At 35.8% G+C, this 22,755-nt stretch overlaps 1 protein-coding gene and 1 long non-coding RNA gene across 2 annotated transcripts; one reads left to right on the plus strand and one right to left on the minus strand.

Moving 5' to 3' along the window:
* Positions 1-94: 94 nt before the first annotated feature.
* On the plus strand, positions 95-2,730 carry LOC105163916 (laccase-3). The gene is made up of 6 exons (XM_011082448.3): positions 95-250; positions 342-493; positions 680-924; positions 996-1,124; positions 1,244-2,182; positions 2,300-2,730. Exons 1-6 carry the CDS (start codon positions 140-142, stop codon positions 2,428-2,430), a joined length of 1,707 nt encoding a protein of 568 aa, XP_011080750.1. The 5' UTR covers positions 95-139; the 3' UTR covers positions 2,431-2,730.
* Positions 2,731-14,359: 11,629 nt separating this feature from the next.
* Positions 14,360-16,070, minus strand: LOC148787904 (uncharacterized). The gene is made up of 3 exons (XR_016066220.1): positions 14,890-16,070; positions 14,534-14,800; positions 14,360-14,449 (listed from the first exon to the last, which is right to left on the minus strand). It is a non-coding gene; the product is annotated as an uncharacterized LOC148787904 (long non-coding RNA).
* Between the last annotated feature and the right edge of the window lie 6,685 nt (positions 16,071-22,755).

The following is a 22,755-nucleotide window of genomic DNA, read 5'->3' on the forward strand; positions in this document are numbered from 1 at the left end:
CAACACTTACTTAAAAAAAGATTAATTTTTTCTTTAATCCCTCTTCATTTTAGTATAAATAGATGCCAAAACCATCAAGTTTAACTCAACCATCATTACCATAAAACATCATTAAATCAAGAAGCCAAAAGTAGCACATATGGAGGCTACTAAACTTTGCAGCATGAGTCCATTGTTCCTCTTTCTTTTAGGCATACTCTCCTTTATGGCATCTTTAGCAGATGCAGAAACTCACTATCATGACTTTGTTGTAAGAATTCCGACATTCTTCCTCTGCATTTCGCTTTTCTTAATTGTTTCTGTTTTTTTTTTTTTTGGGATCTGATTATCAATTGCCACAGGTTCAACAAACGCCGGTGACTAGGCTGTGCAGAACTCACAACATAATCACAGTAAACGGACAGTTTCCGGGGCCGACTATTGCAGCACGCAACGGGGATACACTAGTCATCAAAGTCACCAACAGGGCTCGTTACAACGTCACTCTCCACTGGTATTTAAGTGCATTGAAATTAAGGGTTAAACAACGTTTCAGATTAAGATTTAGCAATAGAAAGCAAAACAACTAATGCATGTCCTGTACTGTAGAATGAATCACTGGTGATACAAACCAAATCCCACGTAACTATTGTACTCAACAAGATTATTAAAACATACATGGATTTTGATTTTCCCTCAGGCATGGAATTCGACAGATGAGAACTCCATGGGCCGATGGGCCTGAATATGTAACACAGTGCCCCATCAAGCCAGGAGGAACTTACACCTACCGTTTCACGATAGAGAACCAGGAGGGTACATTGTGGTGGCATGCTCACAGCAAATGGCTCCGGGCCACTGTCTATGGAGCTCTCGTTATCTTTCCCAAGTCGGGCTCCTCGTACCCCTTCCCTGCCCCCAAGATTGATGTCCCTATTATTCTTGGTAAGTCTATATTACTAGTGATATCCACTCACATTTTCTGGTAGCTCATACACTGTGAAATGATGAAACAGGAGAATGGTGGGACAGGAATATTGTCGATGTTCTAAGACAGGCACTGTTTACTGGAGCTGCTCCAAATGTCTCGGATGCTTACACGATTAACGGTCAACCTGGCGACCTCTACAGATGCTCCAGCCAAGGTGAAATGTGAAACAAGAACTTGAGAAAAATGGACTGCTTAACTAAGAATCTAAACTGAAAGAAATAGAAAACTTCTCAATCTGTTGCTAACATCGATTACTGCAATGCTTGAATGTAGGTACTGTCAGAATATCTGTTAACTCGGGAGACACTGTGCTTCTTAGAGTCATCAACGCTGCACTCAACCAACAGCTCTTTTTCTCAGTAGCCAACCACAAACTGACTGTGGTTGGAGCTGATGCTGCCTATAACAAGCCCTTTACAACCAGAGTCATCATGGTTGGACCGGGTCAGACAACCAATGTCCTCCTCACAGCTGACCAACCACCAGCACGCTATTACATGGCTGCACGTGCCTATGCCTCGGGTCAGAACGTTACCTTCGACAACACAACAACCACAGCCATTCTTGATTACAAAACCGCCACTAGCCGGACATCCTCGCCTGTTTTGCCTCAATTACCAGCCTTCAATGACACAGCCACCGTCACTCAATTCACGAGCCAGTTGAAGGGCATACCATCCCTTGCCAAAGTTGCCAAGAATGTTGATGAAAACCTGTTTTTTACCATAGGATTAGGCCTTGTTAATTGCACTCCGGGGCCTAGATGCCAGGGCCCTAATAATACGCGTTTTGCTGCAAGTATGAACAATGTGTCCTTTGTGCTCCCTAGAAAGACTTCATTGCTACAAGCCTATTACCAAAACATACCCGGAGTGTTCACCACTGATTTTCCTCCTTCTCCACCTGTGAAGTTTGACTACACAGGAAATGTGAGCCGGGGCCTGTGGCAGCCAAGGTTTGGGACTAAACTATACAAGCTGAAGTTCGGGTCAAATGTACAGCTTGTTTTGCAAGACACAGCCATTGTTACTACAGAAGACCATCCTATCCATCTCCATGGCTATCATTTCTTTGTTGTGGGACAAGGATTCGGCAATTTCAACCCGAAAACAGATACTGCCAAGTTTAATTTGGTTGATCCACCAGTTCGCAATACGATCGATGTGCCCGTTGGTGGATGGGTAGTGATCCGTTTCGTCGCTGACAATCCAGGTAAATGATGATCAATCTACCGCAAACAAAACATGTTATGCTAGTATTGACATAGTAAGAATATTAGCTGAAAACCAATTAATTTATTGGTATTTTGTTGGCTTGTCTTTGCTGCAGGTGTTTGGCTGTTCCATTGTCACATAGATTCACATCTCACATGGGGCTTGGGCATGTCTTTCTTGGTTGAAAATGGAAAAGGGAAATCACAATCCATTGAACCGCCTCCGGCTGATCTGCCACAATGCTGAGAAACCATAAGGAGATCAGCAGACAATGCTGAAAAAATTTCATTCTATTTTGCAGCACACGGAGCTTTGCTCTGTTCTTTCTCTGTTTCATGGTCTTGTTTAAATTTGTTTTCCTTGTTTCCAGTTTCGCTTGTGATTTGAAGAACCGAAGTAGGGAGTTTGGCATTCTTGAGAGTTGATTGGATTGTCTGAGTTCCAACGCTTGAGTTTCAGCATCTAATCAGTTGATAATGTAGTAATTAAATTATTGTTGTTGTTGAACAATTTTAATTATTTTTATTATTATTTTATTATATATAATGAGATCGATCACTATTCTGTACTTTGATTTAATTAAACGGGAAAAAAGTTACTAAACATATTTTAGTACATTTTTTCCCCACATTTGGGTGTAAAATTTGAGTCCTTTTTTCTTGATCTTTTCACCGCCTCTCCATCTTTCTCTTCACTCCCTTTTCTTTTCCTTTACCTCTCTTCCTTCTTTCTCATTCTTCTCATTCCTCAAATTCACGAGATTCACCAATTTCTATCCCCAAATCTAAATTCTAAAACCCTAACCCCAAATCAACTATTGCAAGCTCCAATCCATCTACCAGCGTTGACAAGGAAGATTTTGCATTGTCTGCACTCGGCCAAGCAAGAGCTCGAACAAGTTTGCAATTTCTTCCCGTATTCTTGGTCTCACAGGCAGCTTGTTAGGAGGGGTAGAAACCCATCTGACGCGAGATGGAGCACGAGGTGCTCCCTCTTGTTTCCAACATTGGACTCTTGAAAGGGGCCGGCGGAGGTCACCGACGGCGTAAGGCAGAGATATGAAAATTTGGGAAGGGATGTGGGTTTTGTTGAAGCTTTGCAGGGGTCCTTCTCTGCGACGAAGAAGGGGGGGCCGGAGGGGGAGCAGCAATTTTGGAACAGTCGGGGAGGCTCGAGGGGAGCTCGACCTCAAACCTAAGAATAAAAATTGAGTTTGAGCTCGAGCTCACAAAAAATAATCGAGTTTGGCTTGAATTCGACTCATTACACCCCTATAAGATGCACAATGATAGAGCACGAAGACTCAGGGAAGCGAAAGGAGGCAAAATAATTTTCTCTATGCAAATTTCTTGAGTTCAGAAATATTCAAAGGTATTCCAGGCAGAGTTTGATTCTTTTCATCAAAGTTGCGCAACAAATTATGGATTTTGTTCTTGATTACATGCGCTAAATCCTCGACTTAATGTTATAAATATCCAAATACAATCTCAAGAAAATCTAAATGACAAATCTACTTTCAAATCCTCAAATTAAAGTCGAGAATTAGTGTTTAATTTTGAATTACTGGCATAAGCCTTCGAATTAACATTATACAAATTCAAACCAAGTCTAAGGGAGATCTACAAGAAGATTTTGCTTTGAATTTGTCAAATATATTTGTAGAGAAGAATCAAATGATTAGATAGAGATTGTTCCCATTTCTACCTATCAAATACATATTTTTCTTTGTGATAATTTTTTTGTGTTTTGATTTTCAGACACGATAAAATTAGTGCTCACAAATTTTGGCAGGCCAAGTTGGACAATCTTTACCTCTTGTCTTTTCTCATCACAACTCAATTTGAAAGGCCAATGAAGATGAAGAACAATATTTTCAACTGTTTCAATTTCAAATATCATATAACGAACTTGAAAGCTTCTTTTCAACAAAACAATAATATGGGGGCAAATAAAGATGGTATTATTGTATTACCCTTCAAATTTCTACTTAAGTTGGGGGCAAAGCAAGAAACTCAAGCTACGGAGAAAGATTTGCACGATGATAATATGATTCATTCATCGTCAATAATTTCAAGGGTTGAGATTGCAACAATTATGATGGTGCAAACTACTTCACTAGAAGAACAAGTTGCATCATCCACAGCTGCCATTGGAAATTTATTGAAACATGTTCAAGCACGCGACGATCAGATTAAAAACTTCATGACAAGTTTCGAAGTATCCCAACATCAAATGAATTTGAAGAGCAAGATTCTTCCGTTGCATGTAATACAAGAAAAGGAATTCATGTTTCTACTGATGGATTTGTTTATATTGAGCATGTGAAGAATACCATCAACGAAACAACAACAAAAACATATGAAACTCGAGCTCAAAATTTCAAATGTTATATGAAGCCTTACACAAAAAGGAATGAGCAACTAAGGATGCCAGAAAATTACCAACTTCAAAAGTTTCAGCAATTAAATGGCAATGTGATCCTAGGCTATACATGGCTCACTTTGTTGAGACTTGCAACAATCCTGGAACTAATGAAGATCTTTTAGTCAAGCGGTTTATTTTATCCTTAAAAGACTCTGCTTTTGATTGATACATTGATCTTGAAGCAAATTTTATTGATAATTGAGATGATTTACAAAATAAGATTTTCAGTCGCTTTTATAGTACTCGACGTACTACTAGCATGACTGAACTTGGTAATCAACATGAAGAAAAAGATGAGCTGCTGCTTGATTATATAAAACAATGGAGAAATCTATCATTAAATTGCAAAGATACTCTATCTGAAATATTTGTAGTCAACTTATGTATTCAAGGCATGCATTGAAAACTTTGCTACATTCTTCACGCAATAAAGCCAAGAACATTTGGAGAACTAGCGACTCATGCACATGGTATTGAAATGAACTTAAAGTTCAAGGAAGATGAATATTCAGTTAATGCCAATGAACATGATGAACTTGACACTATACCATGAAATTTAAAAATTCTCAATGCTCCTAGATATGAGCATAAACTATCTAATGTCTTTAAAAAATAATTCTCAATGCTTCTTGATACGAGCATAAACTATCTAATGTCTTCAAAAATAATTTCAAGAACTCCTTGATACGAGCGTAAATTATCTATAAATTCAAATTGAGGACTACTTGAAGAACTCCTAGATATGAGCATAAAATGATCGAAAACAAGAAATTCTCAATGCTCCAAAATTTGAGCATAAACTATCTAATGTCTCTAGGAAAAAAATAAAAAAATTCAATGCTCCTGAATATGAGCATAAACTATTTAATATCTTCGGAAATTAATTCCCAATGCTAATGGATATGAGTATAAACTATCTAATGTCGTTGAAAATTAATTCCAAATGCACCTGGATATGAGCATAATCTATCTAATGTCTTCAAAAATAATTTCAAAAACTACTTGATATGAGTATAAACAGTCTATAAATTCAAATAAGTTCAAGTCAAGAACTCCTTGGTACGAGTATAAATATCTACAGATTTACTTAAAACTCCTTGATATGAGTATAAACTATTTACAAATTCAAATTGAAAACTCCTTCATACAAGTATAAACTATCTACAAATTACTTGAGAACTCATTGATATGAGTATAAACTATCTGTAAATTGAAATTGAAAGACTACGAGTATAAACTATCTACAAATTTACTTGAAAACTCATTGATATGAGTATAAAGTATCTACATATTCAAATGAGTTCAAGTCAATAACTCCTTGATACGAGAATAAACTGTCTACAAATTTACTTGAAGAGTTCATTGATACGAGTATAAACTGTCTAAAGATTTACTTTAAGAGCTCCTTGATATGATTATAAATTATCTACAAAATCAAGTTTGAAGACTCCTTAATATGAAAATAAATTATTAGCAAAATTCAAGTGAACTACGTTATAACTTGATCCTTTCAAAAAGAGATATGTAGGCAGCTTGAGATATTTTTCCAAGTTTGGTCACATATATGTGGAAAAATATCATGAAGAAGAATTATTTTTGAGACATGTTCACTCCTTCACTTTGTTGCAGTAGAAAATCGTGACAAGAGTCGAGGGAGCATTTGTAGACAAGTAAAAGTTTCATCCCAATTCAATGATGACAAGTGTAAAATATTATATTAATTATTAATTATATTTCTTTTTCTATTTATATTTTAAAATTTACTAAATTAATTTCAAGTGCAAATAGTTAATTTAATTCATATTTTAATATATATTCAGTTATAAAATCAATGACCGACAAATATCAAAATAAAAGTATTTCGGCTAGTTAAATTGTAGCTTGCAGTCAAAGATTTGAGCCAACCAGACGACACCACGTGAAGTAACTGCATGTACACTCCAATCAAATCAAGAAAAATAATTTGATATTTATCTATTTAAAAAATAATATCAAATTGACAAATCGTGTCATGCCGAATATTTGGTGTATTTATCTCTTTAAATTAAATTATAAAGAGATAATACCAAAAATATTCAAGTACATTATAACTCTAATTTTTTGGTATCTATATAAAGGGTCCTTGAAACTCATTAAAGACACACAGAGATAGGGAACATAGACTCAAGCAAGCAAAGGAGGCTAAATCTCTAAGCAAGTTACTTGAGATCAAGAATATTTAAAGGTGTTCAAGGCGGAGATTGATTATTTTGTCAAAGGTACGCAACAGATTATAGTAATTCCGAATACATACTTTGAACCCTTGAATTAACGCTATAAATATCAAGATATATTCTCAAGGAGATGCAAGTGGCAAACCCACTTTCGGATCTTCAAATTCAAAGTCAAGACTATAGCCTTTAATTCGGGCTTACTGGCATAAGCCTTCAAATTACAGTTATAGAAATTCAAACCAAGTCAAAGGGAGATCTACAAAAAGATTTTATCTTTGAATTTATCAAGTATATTATTGAAAAAAATAGATTAGATAGAGATTGTAGTCACCTTTATTTATCAAATAATAATTTTATTTGTGATAATTTTCTAATGTTTTGATTTTCAAATATGATAATATTAGAACTCACTGGTAAAGCCTAAAGCCTTAGGAACCTCTTCTGCCCATTTTCTTCATATGTGAGCTTCATTCTAATAGTTGAATGGGAGTTACTTCTATCAATTTCCCCATAATAATCCCATATCTTGCTGAATTATTCCTCCATAGTGTCCTGAATCAAACTCAATGCTCTTCTCATAGCTTTATAAGCTTGTGATTTTGACACATTTGCTTTTAATGTGGAGTATAGTTCATTTCTAAATTCAGTGGTGCCAAGTTTTGGATTCTCTTTAATTTTTTATTAAAGGTCTTTCGAGTCCACACTGATTTCAATGAGCATTTATCGTGAACTGGAGTGTAACTATTTACCTACCAAGCATTACAAATTTGCATTTTAGGAAATAAAGATGAACCATTGACACCCCTCTTTGTTGCACACATCTCTTAGCTTAAGCCTTCATCTTACCATTCTTCATAAACTTCACCAGCATTCCCTTCTTAAAGCAATGACTTTAAACTAGCATGCCACGTCATTTGCTCTACAGTTGCTGGCGAATACAACCTTTATAGGTGGAGAGTCAATGCATGTATCTCAAGATAATATGCATGTGTGGACTTCTTACACTCAGGGATTCGGTCTCTAGTCAGTTCGTACGTCGGGTCACCTCAAAATTTTCAGTGTTCCAGTTTACTGTCGTCCTTCCAGTACAAATGCAATCATTTTTACACGCATGAATGAATTCAATTCCTGTACCATCGTATTCATGCTGTAGTAATTTGACCGAAGGGTGTCATTGGGGGTAATAAGTTACTTAGCCCACTGGAACACGTGATCGTAGCATCTCTTAGACTTGCTGCTCTCAGTCTTGATATTCACCGGCCTAGTAACCACCGACATTTGGGATCAGTTACCAGTGTTGTACAACGGTTGGTTGACGACATGTACAACATAAAAAATTTGGTCTAACAATCCAAATACATCATTGCCGTACGTTCCATCAATAACACAAACTAGGATGGACTTGACCAACACTAGTAGAGCAGGAGCTCGAATCCCATTAGGGGCATGGGTTACAACAAATAGCATTATGGCTCAATTGCATAAAAATCATCCTCTAGTCCCAATTTTCATCTACAGGTAATCACCCAGTGTGTAGTAGTCTCCTGTTCATAAGTGGTTTGCCTGAGAACTGGGATGGTCATTGAGTCATAGTACCCCTGCACTCTTTTTTCACCATGTGAAAAAGTCTAATATAATATTCCTTCACAAATTATTCTAACATAACCTCATTCATTGTTTAGAACCTTAAGTTCTTGAACTTCCAGTACAGGCACCTAATCTTCTCACCGACTATATGTCGAGGCTGACACTTGGCCCATTCTATGAAGCCTAAACACCATTCTCAAACTCTTACTTGACATTCCCTGACAGGTTTTTCCCATACATCTCCTTCCTCAATTGTATTAATATGATGATTACTACCTATATATATATATCGATTTCAAGATATAAATGAATAAATTAAAAATAATAATTAAACTATAATGAAAAAAATAGGATTCCACTTGTTACTTGGTCAATCACGATTCACCTCCCCGTACTTATCTTAGAAAACATGACAATGGTAATATTTAAAATATATTCAATAATCAGAGAGAGATAGAGTGGTTGTGTGTGGTTAACATATATCTAACATATATCTAACATAACCTCATTCATTGTTTATAACCTTAAGTTCTTGAACTTCCAGTACAGGCACCTAATCTTCTCACCTTCTATATGTCGAGGCTGACACTTGGCCCATTCTATGAAGCCTAAACACCATTCTCAAACTCCTACCTCATAACGACATTCTCGGGCAGATTTTTTCCTCATACATCTCCTTCCTCAATTGTATTAACATGATGATTACTACCTATATATATATATATATATATCAATTTCAAGATATAAATGAATAAATTAAAAATAATAATTAAACTATATTGAAAAAAACAGGATTCCACTTGACAATGGTAATATTTAAAATACATTCAATAATCAGAGAGATAGAGTGGTTGTGTGTGGTTAAGTGATTCAAGAAAGAAATCAACATATACGTAGAAAATTTTGCGATGGGTTTCTCGGTTCAATTTGCCATGGAGAAAGATTAGACATTGAAAAATAGCTATTGTGTAATTTGTGACAGAGTTTGGGACCACTTCGCTATAGAAATGTAGCCGTTATTCTTTCTACGGTTTATTTCATTTGGAACGGATCCTTAAAGCCGTTGCAATAGATGGAGCAATTTGCAATGAATATAGTATCAGATGAGGGATGGACAACAAAATTGCACAATAAACCATCGTAGTTGTAAAAGATTCTATCATAAAATACCGTCATAGCATTGTGACTACAGTTATCGCTTGCAAAAAGCCGTCGCAAAAATGAGAACAAAAAAAAATATTTGGGTTGATTTTTCCAACTACGGTGGACGCTCCTACATTTGCGATGGACATGCGACGGAATGTCCGCAGAAAAGCGTTCCGTTCTATTCCAAACTCAAGATGATGCCATCCACAAAATCATGGCAAAACCCATCACGACACGAAAATATTCCGTTGCAATATAATAATTTCTTTATAATGTTTACAAATAAAGTTATAATATTAATCGAGTTCTAAATTAATTATTAATAAACTATTGACTATTATAGTTAACTGATTGTTATATAAATTAATAAGTAGAAGTTAATTGATGTAAAATCAGACTTTTCAAATTAATTTTATTGTACCAAAAAAATTAAGTTGAATTATTTTTCAATTGTAATTAATATATCTTTAAGGTATTTTATTTTTATTTTTTTTCTTCTTTTGCAAAGCTTTTCTTTAATATGGGGGAAAAAGAGAGAGCAAAATTACGTCCCAAATGTTTCATATTTTGGGTTTAATGCAATTTATCCTCATGTGATATTAAAAGTGAGCAAATTACTACAAAAAATGCAACATGTATTAGCAATGGTTAAAAATAAAATAACTGTAGCAAATAGTTATTGACCACGGTCATGCAACGGTTGTTGGCTGTGGTTTCTGCAAGGGTGGCTAAAACATTTGCTATGACTTTTAGCCATGACAAACATTTTTACCATGGCTTTTAGACACGGCAAATAACTTTTTATTGAAAGTCTATGTTTTTGCATCGATTTTACTTAATCATGGCCAATAAAAGGTATTTACCATGGTTTTTAGTTCAAAGCTATTAAAATTATAGCCAATAGTCATATTTTTTCTGGTGCCCTTCTATGAAAAATAAATAGCGTACCCCCTATATATTAAAAAAATGAAACAGTTACCTCCCTGTCTAAGGAGGTAAATTGCTTTAATTTTAGAAACAAGAGAGCTAAATTGCTATATTTTGAAAAATATAAAGGATAAATTACTATTTTATTTTTTATAAGAGAATTGTGTGTCTATTTTCCATAATACAGATAGATAAATTACAAATACCCTTCGTATGTTAGTCAAAAGCATATTCTGTTATAGTCAATTCACAGAAATGTTTTATACACATTCGGGTTTCATCACTTTTTTTTTCTAGAAATATTTGGAAGAGGACAAAAAATGCAAAATTTTGAGATATTGAGACTAAATATCTTGAGCGCGAAAGTTTGGGACTCTATATATGTGAAGACCTTGGATGCACTTGGCTTAGTGAATATTCCTTATTGTGGTGTCTATTAGTGGTGGTGTACTGGTATACAATAAGTTTAATAAAAATCTTTATATTAGAACTCTTTTTATTATTTTTTTCGTTTTAAATATATTTCTGGTCTTATAATTTTGATATTTTAACACTTTTATTATTTATCTTTCTAAGATTACGAAATAGTTCTATAATTTTTTGATATTTCATAAAATTGTTTGGTCTTATAATTTTGCTGAATTTTGTAAAAGTAGTCGGAATAAATCATGCGGGCCTCACGTGGTTCATTTAAATTGAGAACTTTATTCTAATTGAATCACTTTTGCCAATATGGACGAAAAAAATAACGTGGTATATTCTGAAAATTTTTGTAAAATCTGGCATTGGAGGGGCCAAAACTGCGAAGGGAAAAATATTTTTTTAGTCCGTTAAGTATGCCCAATTTTAGTTTTAGTCCTATAAGTATGCCCATTTTTTATTAACTCCAGTAACTTACAAAATTGATTAGTTTTAGTCCTCCGGTCGATTGAATTTATAATTTGCGCCGGAAAAGTGAAATGGCATGACACCTAGATGCGTTTTTGTTGATTTATAGTCTTATGTGGCTAAATTTATGAGGTGGAAGACAAGTTGGCCATCTTTTGTGCAAGTTTGAAGAGAAGAAGAGTAATCTTTCTTCCCTCCAAAAGATGGCCAACTAATCTTCCACATCATAATTTTAGCCATATAGGATTATAAATCAACAAAAACGCATCTAGGTGTCATGCCATGTCACTTTCCTGGCGCAAATTATAAATCCAATCAACCGGAGGACTAAAACTAATCAATTTTGCAAGTTACTGGAGTTAATAAAAAATGGACATACTTATAGGACTAAAACTAAAATTAGGCATACTTAACGGACTAAAAAACTATTTTTCCCAACTGCGAATTGTCATAAAGTTACAGGACTCTTTTGCAACTCCTAGAAAGATAAAGGATAAAATGTCAAATTGCGAGAGGTACATAATCTATTCCAAAAAATTTTGTAAAATCCTACACTTGAAGGACCAAAATTGCAAAATGTCAAAACGTTACAGGACTATTTTAAAATCCTAGAAAGATAAAAAAATATCAAATTACCAACATTATAGGACCAAAAATATATTTAAGCTTATTTCTTTATGCCATATCCTTAATAGAAGGCTACAGTTACAAGTAAAATGAAAACCGAGCGATTAATGGTTAAAAAAGTTGAATTTCGTTTGAATCGTCGTTTGTCAGGACTCTTCTAGCGTAAGTTTCTTGGCTTTATCAAATGAAAGTATACACTTGCCAACTATCGTGAAAAACGGAAGGAAATCTAATTTTGGGACGAAGTTTGTGACTTTTTTAAACATCTGTTACCAAAAATAAAATTTGAAAAACGTGGGATCATTTTCGCTAAGCCCCTTTCTATAGGACCAAAACAGCAATTTTGCATGCAAACTATAGATTTCTCCTTATGATCGGTACTCATTATTATGTAAATGACTTGATGCAGTGAACAAATACCGCAGAATTCACAATATATACTCTTTGGCCAAGAATGATGGATTCGTACCAATATACATTGATTTCCAGAAGTAAGTACAATGCTAGGTGAGGGTGGATGTATAAAAAACTAGGTATACGTGCACAATGGTACTTTGTTATGTAAATGACTTGGCAAGGGAAATTGTATTTTTCATTCGGTAATGTAGGATTTTTTCACTTTTGATCTCATTAATTATGAAATTATCACTTTTGGTCCCATAAGTTTAAAAAGTAGTAATTTTGGTCCCATGACACATTCCCTTAGATGATTAACGACAAAGGCTATGTGGTAGTTAAGTGCTTGAGACAAAAAATGCTACTTTTTAAAATTTATGGGACAAAAAGTGAGCATTCTGTAGCATATGGGACCAAATTATATAAAAACTCTAACTGTCACGTGCTGAGCACGTGTTATTTTTAATTAAAATATATAACGAAAATGTGTTATGGGACCAAAAGTGTTGCTTTTGAAAAGTTACAGGACCAAAAGTAAAAATTTCGTAATCAATAAGACCAAAAGTGAAAAAGCCCTAAATTATAAAATAAAAAGGGCTATTTCCCCGACTTGATATATACGAAAAAGATTACATAAAATTTCATACGTACACTCTTCGGCGAAGAATGCTGATTTCTACCAAAAACACCTTGACTCTAGTTGTAACACTACAAAAAAAAAAAGCTTTTTAGGGATGGAATTTCCAACAAAATTTCTTCGCTAATAAGGGTTTCGACGAAATTTTCGATGATTTTCAGACTAATGGAAAACCGTGTGAAAAAGGCACTTCAAAAAATATTTCCGACGACATTTCTGACAAAATGAATATCCGTCAGAATATTTGTGACGGTTTTATAATGGTTCATTATTGTTGTCGGAAACTTAGTCCACAAGAAAAAAAAGTTAGTATTTTATTTGGGATGGATGTTTGGACAAAAAATAAAAAATTCTGAAGAATTTCATTCTAATTTTTTTTTGTATTGTCGTTGGAAAGTTTGTCGGTAAATTAGTTGGAAAATTTTTATGTATATTTTGTCGTCGAAAATATTTTCAAAAACCGTCCCAAATTATTTTGAAAATTGCAATGAATTTGGGATGGAATTCAAGACTAAATAGATCACAACTTATGTCCCAAATTATTCTGACGTAATTCGCGATAATTGTCGTCACAAAGTTCGTCCCAAATATTTTCGACAGTTGCCATCCCAAAATCTATCCCAAATATTTACTATGATTTTATTTTTTTTTGTAATTTTTTTAATATTTTATGAAAAATAAATTCTTGGGAACCATATTTTGTCCAATAAAAGTATACTTAATTAAAAAAAAGTAAATAGTGCCGTTTTACACAGTGCCTAATTAAAACTTAAAACAAATCTTAATTTAATGCTTCTGGCTCGTCTGAAAGCTTAGGGTCAGCAGCATCCTCGGCTGCCGACTGCACTGCTTCCTCGACTGGGGCATCAATGGTTGACCGCACCTCGGGGAATATTTGTGGCATCCCCATGTTGGTGCACAATGTACTCAACACCAGCATTATTTTATCAAGCTTGGTATCAGTCGGCAAAGAAGCAGCAGTGGACGAAGATGGTCGGGCTTCTGTGATCCATGATTGGGCGGAATCTAACATTAAAGCATCAGACCCTATGTCGAAGACTCGGCCCCGCTTTCTCTTGCCGGTGGCCTTAGTCCACAACTGGTCTTCTTGAACAACTGAAGCAATACCATCTGACGAGGCCACCTCCCCCAACGCGAGCTGAGAGACACGCTCATCGAGCATCTTCTTATCAGTTTTTTAAAAATAATTAAATAAAATTTATTAGTCCATAAATAATAAGATATATAAGTAAATAATTAATCAAAATTTATTATTAAATAACTAAAATTTGATCTATAAAAGAAATGTTCAAAAACATACCATGACCTCTTCGGCAGCTTCCCGCTTCAGGTGTCATTTGCCTTTTTTTGTAGCAGTCAGCAAATACCTCCATTCGGTTAGGCAGACGAGTTGGGCCCCCTGCATAAATATCTGAATAAGTAAGAAATTTTTTAATTTACAAAATTAATAAAACTAATTAAAAATGTAAAGTTTAAAATTTACTTATGAGTTTCCTTTATGCATTCCAATTGAGGAAGACACACCACGGTAGACGGTGCTGGCTGTTGTAGGGTTGACCACCTGATTAGCCTTATTCTTGGCCGACTTTGCCTTGAACTCGTCAGTCTCCGGTATGCCTAGAGCTCACAATCAATTGGATTGTGTACTTGCTACCCTGGCTTTTGAGAATGTTTTACTGAGTTAGGAGGTTCCGTAGCTATCGAAAATATTTTGGATTGGAGTGTTTGGGCAATCTGACCAATATACACGCTGCAAGACAAGAAACAATTGGGTTATCACTCCAACAAAAATAAATCTAATATCAAATTTTAGTATAAAAATATGTAACATATACGTACCTTCAACTACCTGAACCAAAAATTCTTTTAGGATTAGGGGATCGGTTTGTAGCTTTTACATGACTGCTTGAAGTGGGCTGAAATCACTGAGCCGATGCAAGAATGGGAACTTCGATCATACCTATTGTTGGGAATATTGTTATCAGTATCCAAGTACAAAACTTATTATTATTTATTTATTAGGAAAAAAAATAGAAGATTGTAGAACTTATCGGGCCGACAAGGGTGATGAACTTATGCGTAATATGGCAGGCCTCCGTAACCTGGTTGGCATGCCATGTTATGCTCAGCTGGAACTGGTGAAGCATACAATCTTTGTAGACATGGGGTAAGCTGAAAGTATCTAAGAACATTATATGGGGCCTTCTTATGATGGGGATTTCGGTCTCTAATGGGCTTGTACTTAGGGTCACCGCAGAACTTGCAGTACTCCATATCAATGTCGTCCTTCTAATACAACATGTAACCGTTCTTACACACATGAATCTTCTCAATCGGTAAACCCAAATCCCTTATCATCTTCTTAGTGTTATAGTAATTAGAGGGACGGGTAATAGATCACTAATCAACTGAGACACCTAATCACAACATCTTTCAGACATGTGTTCAGCCTTGATGCTCACCAGCCTCGCCACTGCTACCAACTGGGATTGATCGCACCCGCTATACAAGGCTGATTGGCCGCGTGTACTACATCAAAAAATCGCTTTGATAAATCAGATACATCATATTCATACGAACTAGAGCCTATAGGAAAGGAGCTGCTGGCACCCTAGGCTTCAGGCTCGAGATGCATCGAGAAAAATGGTGGCCCAGTTGTATCATAAACCATCCTTTGGTCCCAATTCATTTGCTCATAATCACCCCATTGCGTCCTCATGTCAGGTGCAACAGGCGTCTCCAAGCAAATTGGTGCGGGCTGATCATCATAGTTCTCCAACACTTGTGCCTCGCAATAGGAGTCCAATTGTAGTATCTATCTATAAAACCCTTCATACATATGTCGTACATAATCTCATCCGTCGTTTTGAACCTGCGATTCTTAGGACACCTAATTTTATTGTGGTTCATGTGCGCATGCTGATTCTTTGCCCAATTTATAAAATTCCGAGCAGTATCCTCCAACTCCTGCCAAACTGCGATATTCCCCCTTTGGTTCTTCTCATGCATCCAACTCCTCAATTGTCTCAACATTATTACCTAATTATACAAAAACATATAATTGGCCATTTAATTACAAGAACTTCGACAATTATATGTAAACCATTTTAAATTAATTAGTACATTATTAATTATATAACTCATTAATAAAAGCAAGAACAACATGAGAGATTTAAATTAAATGATCATATTATCAATTATTACCTTGTGATAGCGATGTACTTACTTCAACTAAACTCTTCAGAACAAAATGACCGACCACAAATTGTAGAACGCTGGAATTTGGTATATGTATATGTATATGATGTAATTAATATAAAAGACTTGAAGGTTGATATGTATATATATTCAGATTTTTAGAGCTTAATCTGAAAGGAGGGTGCAAGAGAGTTTTTTCATATTTATACTGTTTTTCGTAACGGAATTTCCGACGAATTTGGGACGAAATATGGCCATTATAATATAGCCGTTAAAATTTTTTCCAACGGCTTTTGGGACGGTATTAGAAAAATATAGCCGTTAGACCATTTCCAATGAATTTTGCAATGGAAAAATTTAGTCGTGATGATCCGGGTCGAATTATGCTATCTCGAGATTCGATCTCCACAAAGACTGCTGATTCTTCCGAGACCACATTTTGGATTCCCTGAGAATGAAACAAGTAAAGTGAGCTCGTCGTGCATGTCCTCGACAATGACCCTCCGACGCTCAAGTCAGGTTGATCGAGAGAAAAGTGTTCTATCTCAAAGTTCGATCACAATAAATGCGTACCAAGTACCTTTAATGACGGCGTTTCGGGTCTATATATAGGGCTCAGCAGGATGACGTTGACCTGCCACGTGGTCTCATCCTACTAACCACGTCTATGATCAGACGGCTATGATTGTCCGGGTCTTCGAAGGCAGATGGATTCGAGTCGGGTCACGTTCGACCTGACCGATAGAAAAGGCGCGGATCCTTGCTTAAATGGCGAAAATGCCCTTAATGAAGCACTTTTTTTGGTATTTCCATAGCATCCCCTCTTAAACACATATCATTACTCCAACACTTATCGAAAAGTGAGGGTATCACTTTTGGAGAAGTTTTATCGGTCGCGTATGTTCATCCGCCAGCTGTGTGTACAAGTGTCGCCATATCGTGGGTCCATCTGCAGTGCGCTTCCCTAGAGGGTTGAGCCTATATATAGCCCCCTCATTCAAACATGAAGACGAGTTCGCGGCTCTAGTAGGCGAGATCGAGAAGATGGACGAAGATCGATCAGTGGATAGGCTTACTCTCTTTCGTGTAAATCGCGGTTTTTGTCCAACACCGGGTCGCACCTTTTCCAGGTCGCGTATTTGATGCTTCTTTTTCTAATGGCAAGACGAGTGCATCTTTTTCAGATGGCATGTGTTGATTGTCTTTTTCAAGTCGCGTTTGTTGATGGTCTTTTTTCGACACCGGATCACACCTTTTTCAGGTTGTATGTGTTGATGGTCTTTTTCAGACACCGAGGACGCGCCTTCTTCAGGTTGCATGTTTGATGCCTCTTTTTCAAATGGCATGACGAATGCATCTTTTTCAGATCGCATGTGTTGATGGCCTTTTTCAGACACCAGATCGCGCCTTCTTCAGGTCGCATGTTTGATGCCTCTTTTTCAGACACCTGATCGCGCCTTTTCCAGGTCGCGTGTTTGTTGATGGTCTTTTTCAGACCTGACACCTGATCGCGTCTTTTCCAGGTCGCGTGTTTGTTGATGGTCTTTTTCAGACACCGAGGTCGCGCTTCTTCAGCTCGCATGTTTGATGCCTCTTTTTCAGATGGCATGACGAATGCATCTTTTTCAGATCGCATGTGTTGATGGTCTTTTTCAGACACCGGATCGCGCCTTCTTCAGGTCGCATGTTTGATGCCTCTTTTTCAGATGGCATGACGAATGCATCTTTTTCAGATCACATGTGTTGATGGTATTTTTCAGACACCGGATCGCACCTTTTTCAGGTCACGTGTTTGTTGATGGTCTTTTTCAGACACCTGACACCTGATCGCGTCTTTTCCAGGTCGCGTGTTTGTTGATGGTCTTTTTCAGACACCGGGTTGCGCCTTTTTCAGGTCGCATGTTTGATGCCTCTTTTTCAGATCGCATGTGTTGATGGTCTTTTTCAGACATCGGATCGCACCTTTTTCAGGTCGCGTGTTTGTTGATGGTCTTTTTCAGACACCTGATCGCGCCTTTTCCAGGTTGCGTGTTTGTTGATGGTCTTTTTCAGTTCGTCGATTTGCTTGTTCAGGCTTTCTATTTGTTTCCCCACGCTCTCCACTTCTGCTCGCGAAATCACGGGTTCTCTTCTATTTGATCAGGCATGACTACTAGATCCTGCGTCTGATGAGACCGGTTTTTTAGTCCTGCGCTCTGGCTCGCCATGCACCCGCGACTCTCTTTAGGGTTCGGTGTTCTCGAACAATTGCCTTCTTGCAGTTTCTTTGGCCACTGGGGTCGCAGTTCTTCTCTCGTATGCCACAATGGCATTCCGACTCGCTTCTTCTATCACTCTTTGGAGCTCCTCTTTCGTTATCTGGATTGTCGTTCCTCCTTTTCTTGGTGTATCTTCTTCCCCGGCATTCCTTCTCGATGAACCTTCCATGATGTAATTCTCAGACGTTCCCACAGACGACGCCAATTGATCCGGGTCGAATTATGCTATCTCAAGATTCGATCTCCACAAAGACTGCTGATTCTTCCGAGACCAGATTTTGGGTTCCCTGAGAATGAAACAAGTAAAGTGAGCTCGTCGGGCACGTCCTCGACAATGACCCTCCGACGCTCAAGTCAGGTTGATCGAGAGAAAAGTGTTCTATCTCAAAGTTCGATCACAATAACTGCGTACCAGGTACCTTTAATGACGGCGTTTCGGGTCTATATATAGGGCTCAGCAGGATGACGTTGACCTGCCACGTGGTCTCATCCTATTAACCTGCGTCTATGATCAGACGGCTATGATTGTCCGGGTCTTCGAAGGCAAATGGATTCGAGTCGGGTCACGTTCGACCCAACCGATAGAAAAGGCGCGGATCCTTGCTTAAATGGCGAAAATGCCCTTAATGAAACACTTTTTGGTATTTCCATAGCATCCCCTCTTAAACACATATCACGTGACAACATAGCAGCTGGAATTTCCGACCTTGACAGTCCGTTGGAAAAAGCATCCCAAATATAACATGTAGGGACGAAAGTTGAGATGACAAGTCGGCGAAAATTCCTTTTGGAGTCTTACCGTCGCAAAAAAAATTAAATTATGACAAACTAATCCATCGGAACTCTCCGGCAGTTTATGTGTCGTCGGGAAAATGGTCATAAAACTCAAAAAATATATATTTCCAAGTAAATTTGCAACGATCAGCGATGAAAGTTCTTTCACTTCTTAATTTCCAATGGAATTTGTGACGACAGGTTGTATTTGCCGATGGATTGTGCAATTGTTTCGTCTCGTCTATCGCAGGATTCCATCGGAAAGCAATAAAATGCATTACAAAACCGTCCCAACTTCTGACGGTTTTGCGACCAATACGAACCATCAGAAATTTTCGTCTCAATCAATTGTTTTTTTAAGTAGCATGCAGAGTAGAGTAGAAATTACGAAAATTGTGTTTACGTATACGAAGCCCTCTTTTACATACTACAGATTCCTCCTCATGATCAATGGTACCTTTGCTATATAAGTAACGAAACTTGATATGAACGGAAAAGAAGAACTCCGAATCCCAGAGTATTTAACGCCCAAGAATGACGATGTTCTACCAAAAACACCTTGATTCCTAGCTAGACGTAAGCATCATGCAAGGTAGAGAGTAGATGTCACAAGGCATACATGAAGTACTCTTTTGATGGTACATTGTCGTCTAAATAATTAAATTGTCTTAGACAAAAAAATACTTAAAACTCCAAATATGTACCCTTAAGTAATTGGGCGAAGAATGAGGGATTCCTACCAAATATACCATTGGTTTGATTGCTAGGTAAATAGGTGCCATTGAAGGGTAGATGCTACTAAGATAATGTGAGTGTCTTGAGTATTCAAAGCTCATAAAATCCAACTTACTACATGTGGAAATTGATTGGAGAGTTGAACTATTCCCATAAGTCACAAACTCAAATTTTCCACGGATGTTTTGCATTTATTTGTGCCTGCTTCAAACACTCAACCTTCTTGCATGTTGGACTTAATTAGGAGATTCAAGAAGCTGTGCAATATTTATCATTGGTTCAATACATATTTGTGTGAAACAGATAAGTGTACAAAGTTTACCTAAAACATAAAATAAGAAAATTCTTGCACTGAACCGAGTTTGAACACGACTAATCAAATATAAGTACTCTGTGTACTGGTGTAGAGTTTAAGTAGAGCAATCAACCACATGAATGCAATGTTATTTAATTGAATAAATATGGTTGTATTTAACTCGGACAAGAATTTTACGGATATAGTGTTGCATAGACTTTTCGTGTTGTGTACACCATTTAAGCCCCCAATTTAGACTTGTCAATAGGTAGGGTATTATCCTATCCATATACAAAAAATAACTTTCACACTCCTACCCCTAGCCCGCCTAATGGGTAAAAGATCCCACCTACTATAAACTTATGAAATTAAATGAATGGGTATAGATAGGATCTAATACCTTAAATCAAGATATACAGTGGGTTGAGATGGGCCAGGCCGACCCAGGACCGCATTGAATCAATAAAAAATAGGCGGGGTTAGCCCAGACCCAGTAGGGATCGATTCGGTCTTGTGCCCATCCAGATATTAAAATCTGGGATCAGCCCAGACCAGTGCCCTAGGACCACCTGGTCCTAGGCCTATCCTGCTAGGCCATTTTTCTTTATAAAAATAATGCATGGTATATAAGTTTTATTTTATTCTTGAAAACTAACTATTCTAGGATATTTTTTTTATACTTTTGAAACTGTAAAAATCATTATCTTTATTGTTCTACTTCTAAATTTTCAGTACTATAGTTTATTAATACCTTTTATTTTTTTTTTTAAAGTTTATTATAAGTCCTTTTTAAATTTATTATCACCTATGTTTATTATTGTAAACTTGTTCAGCAAATTATTATTAAGTTCATTATATAGTTTTAAATATTATTTTTTTCTAGTTATAACTTTTTTTTGTGATTTAATATATTATTTATATTATTTCATATTAAAACCATAAATTAAAATAATTGTTAAAAAAAACCTCAATTTCATAAAAAATAACAATAAAATACCCACATTCGAACGTCAACCTAGCTGATTCTTGAGATTGGCTTGGATTTATAAATTGACTCAATTGTGACCTATTTAAAAGTCCAATACCACCTCAGGACCAGTCATGGACAGTAATCGACTGATCCTGGAGTACTCCGTATTCATCATGAGTCTGCCCGGTCCACTGTGCACCTTAAATTCTAAAATATCTATTGGTATATGGGTAATGGTTTAATACCCTAAAATTAATATCTAATGGGTATTGATATAGTCTAATGCCCAAAGATATTCATTTATTCATTATTTTAAAATTATTGAATTCGTAAAGTTTTAATAAATCAATCGACTGTATTTATTTAATATTTTTAAATTTTAAACAGTATATACTCATTGCATTATATATTTTATTTATATTAATAACGTATTGAAATTTTGACCACATATATTAGAACTTTTCATATTGATCACGTAATTACTTAAAATTAATTTTATGATTGAATTATGCAAAACTTAACTGGATATATTAGGAAATAAAAAATACGGACGAAAATTAATTGAGTTAAATATGAGTAATATATTGAACAAAAAATTTTTATCTGAACTAAAATTATTAAAAAATCCATCAAATCAAAGTTGAATGCAAATGCAAATTTGAATGATACGTAAGAGATCTAAATGAAAGTAATTAGATATATTATCTTAATTTTATTTATTTTTACCAACTTTTACTTATGTTTTTATTCTTATTTTGAACTTGTCTTGATTTCACAATCAATTAATATTACCAGTCCAGTATTTGGATAAGTTTAAGATTCTTATTTTTAAAATTTTATTAATATCGGTCCGTTATTGATAAAGTCAAATTCGTTATTTAGATTTCAACTATGATCAATTTGCACCTAGTGAAATTTAAGTAATTAGTTTTACATTATCAATGGATAGATCATGAAAATCCACTAATAAGTTAATTTAGTAACAGTTTGACTTGAATGTAAATTTAAAATTTGAGAATTTTTATTTTTTTAAACATATTGTAAAAGAAAAAAAAAATGGGTCTCAAATAGGTAAGACTCAAACTCTACCCAGTTCTTTTAAATATAATTTGGGTAAGACTCTGTAGGTACTTTATAGGATAGGGTATGAATAGGGAATGAAAAGATTGTCATGGGTATTTGTTGGGTGCTAGTCTAAATAAGGCGATAGCCATCCATTGATAGGTCTAGCCCCATTTAAGATTCTTGGGATACATAGTACAGCGAAGCGGGTTAGATTTTCTTTTGCAATTCCTATTCTATTACACAGTACACATCTGTGTACAAAAATTACATCATCAATTTTATTTAAAGATTGGAGTTTTTATTATTCTATTTTCTATTCCGTTTCACATAGACATGTTACGTGTAGAGCTGGTCTTCTTCGCCCAAAGTCTAAACAAAGAAAACAATTTTTAGAATTTATTTTTAATTTA

This window comes from Sesamum indicum, linkage group LG6 (assembly GCF_026168435.1).
Source record: "Sesamum indicum cultivar Baizhima isolate 11 linkage group LG6, ASM2616843v1, whole genome shotgun sequence".
Lineage (NCBI taxonomy): Eukaryota > Viridiplantae > Streptophyta > Magnoliopsida > Lamiales > Pedaliaceae > Sesamum > Sesamum indicum.

Coding starts and splice junctions, on each gene's coding strand:
- LOC105163916 (XM_011082448.3), top strand. CDS start 140: ATGGAGGCTACTAAACTTTGCAGCATGAGTCCATTGTTCCTCTTTCTT. Junction 1,125..1,243: donor CTACAGATGCTCCAGCCAAG/GTGAAATGTGAA, acceptor GCTTGAATGTAG/GTACTGTCAGAATATCTGTT. Junction 2,183..2,299: donor TTTCGTCGCTGACAATCCAG/GTAAATGATGAT, acceptor TCTTTGCTGCAG/GTGTTTGGCTGTTCCATTGT.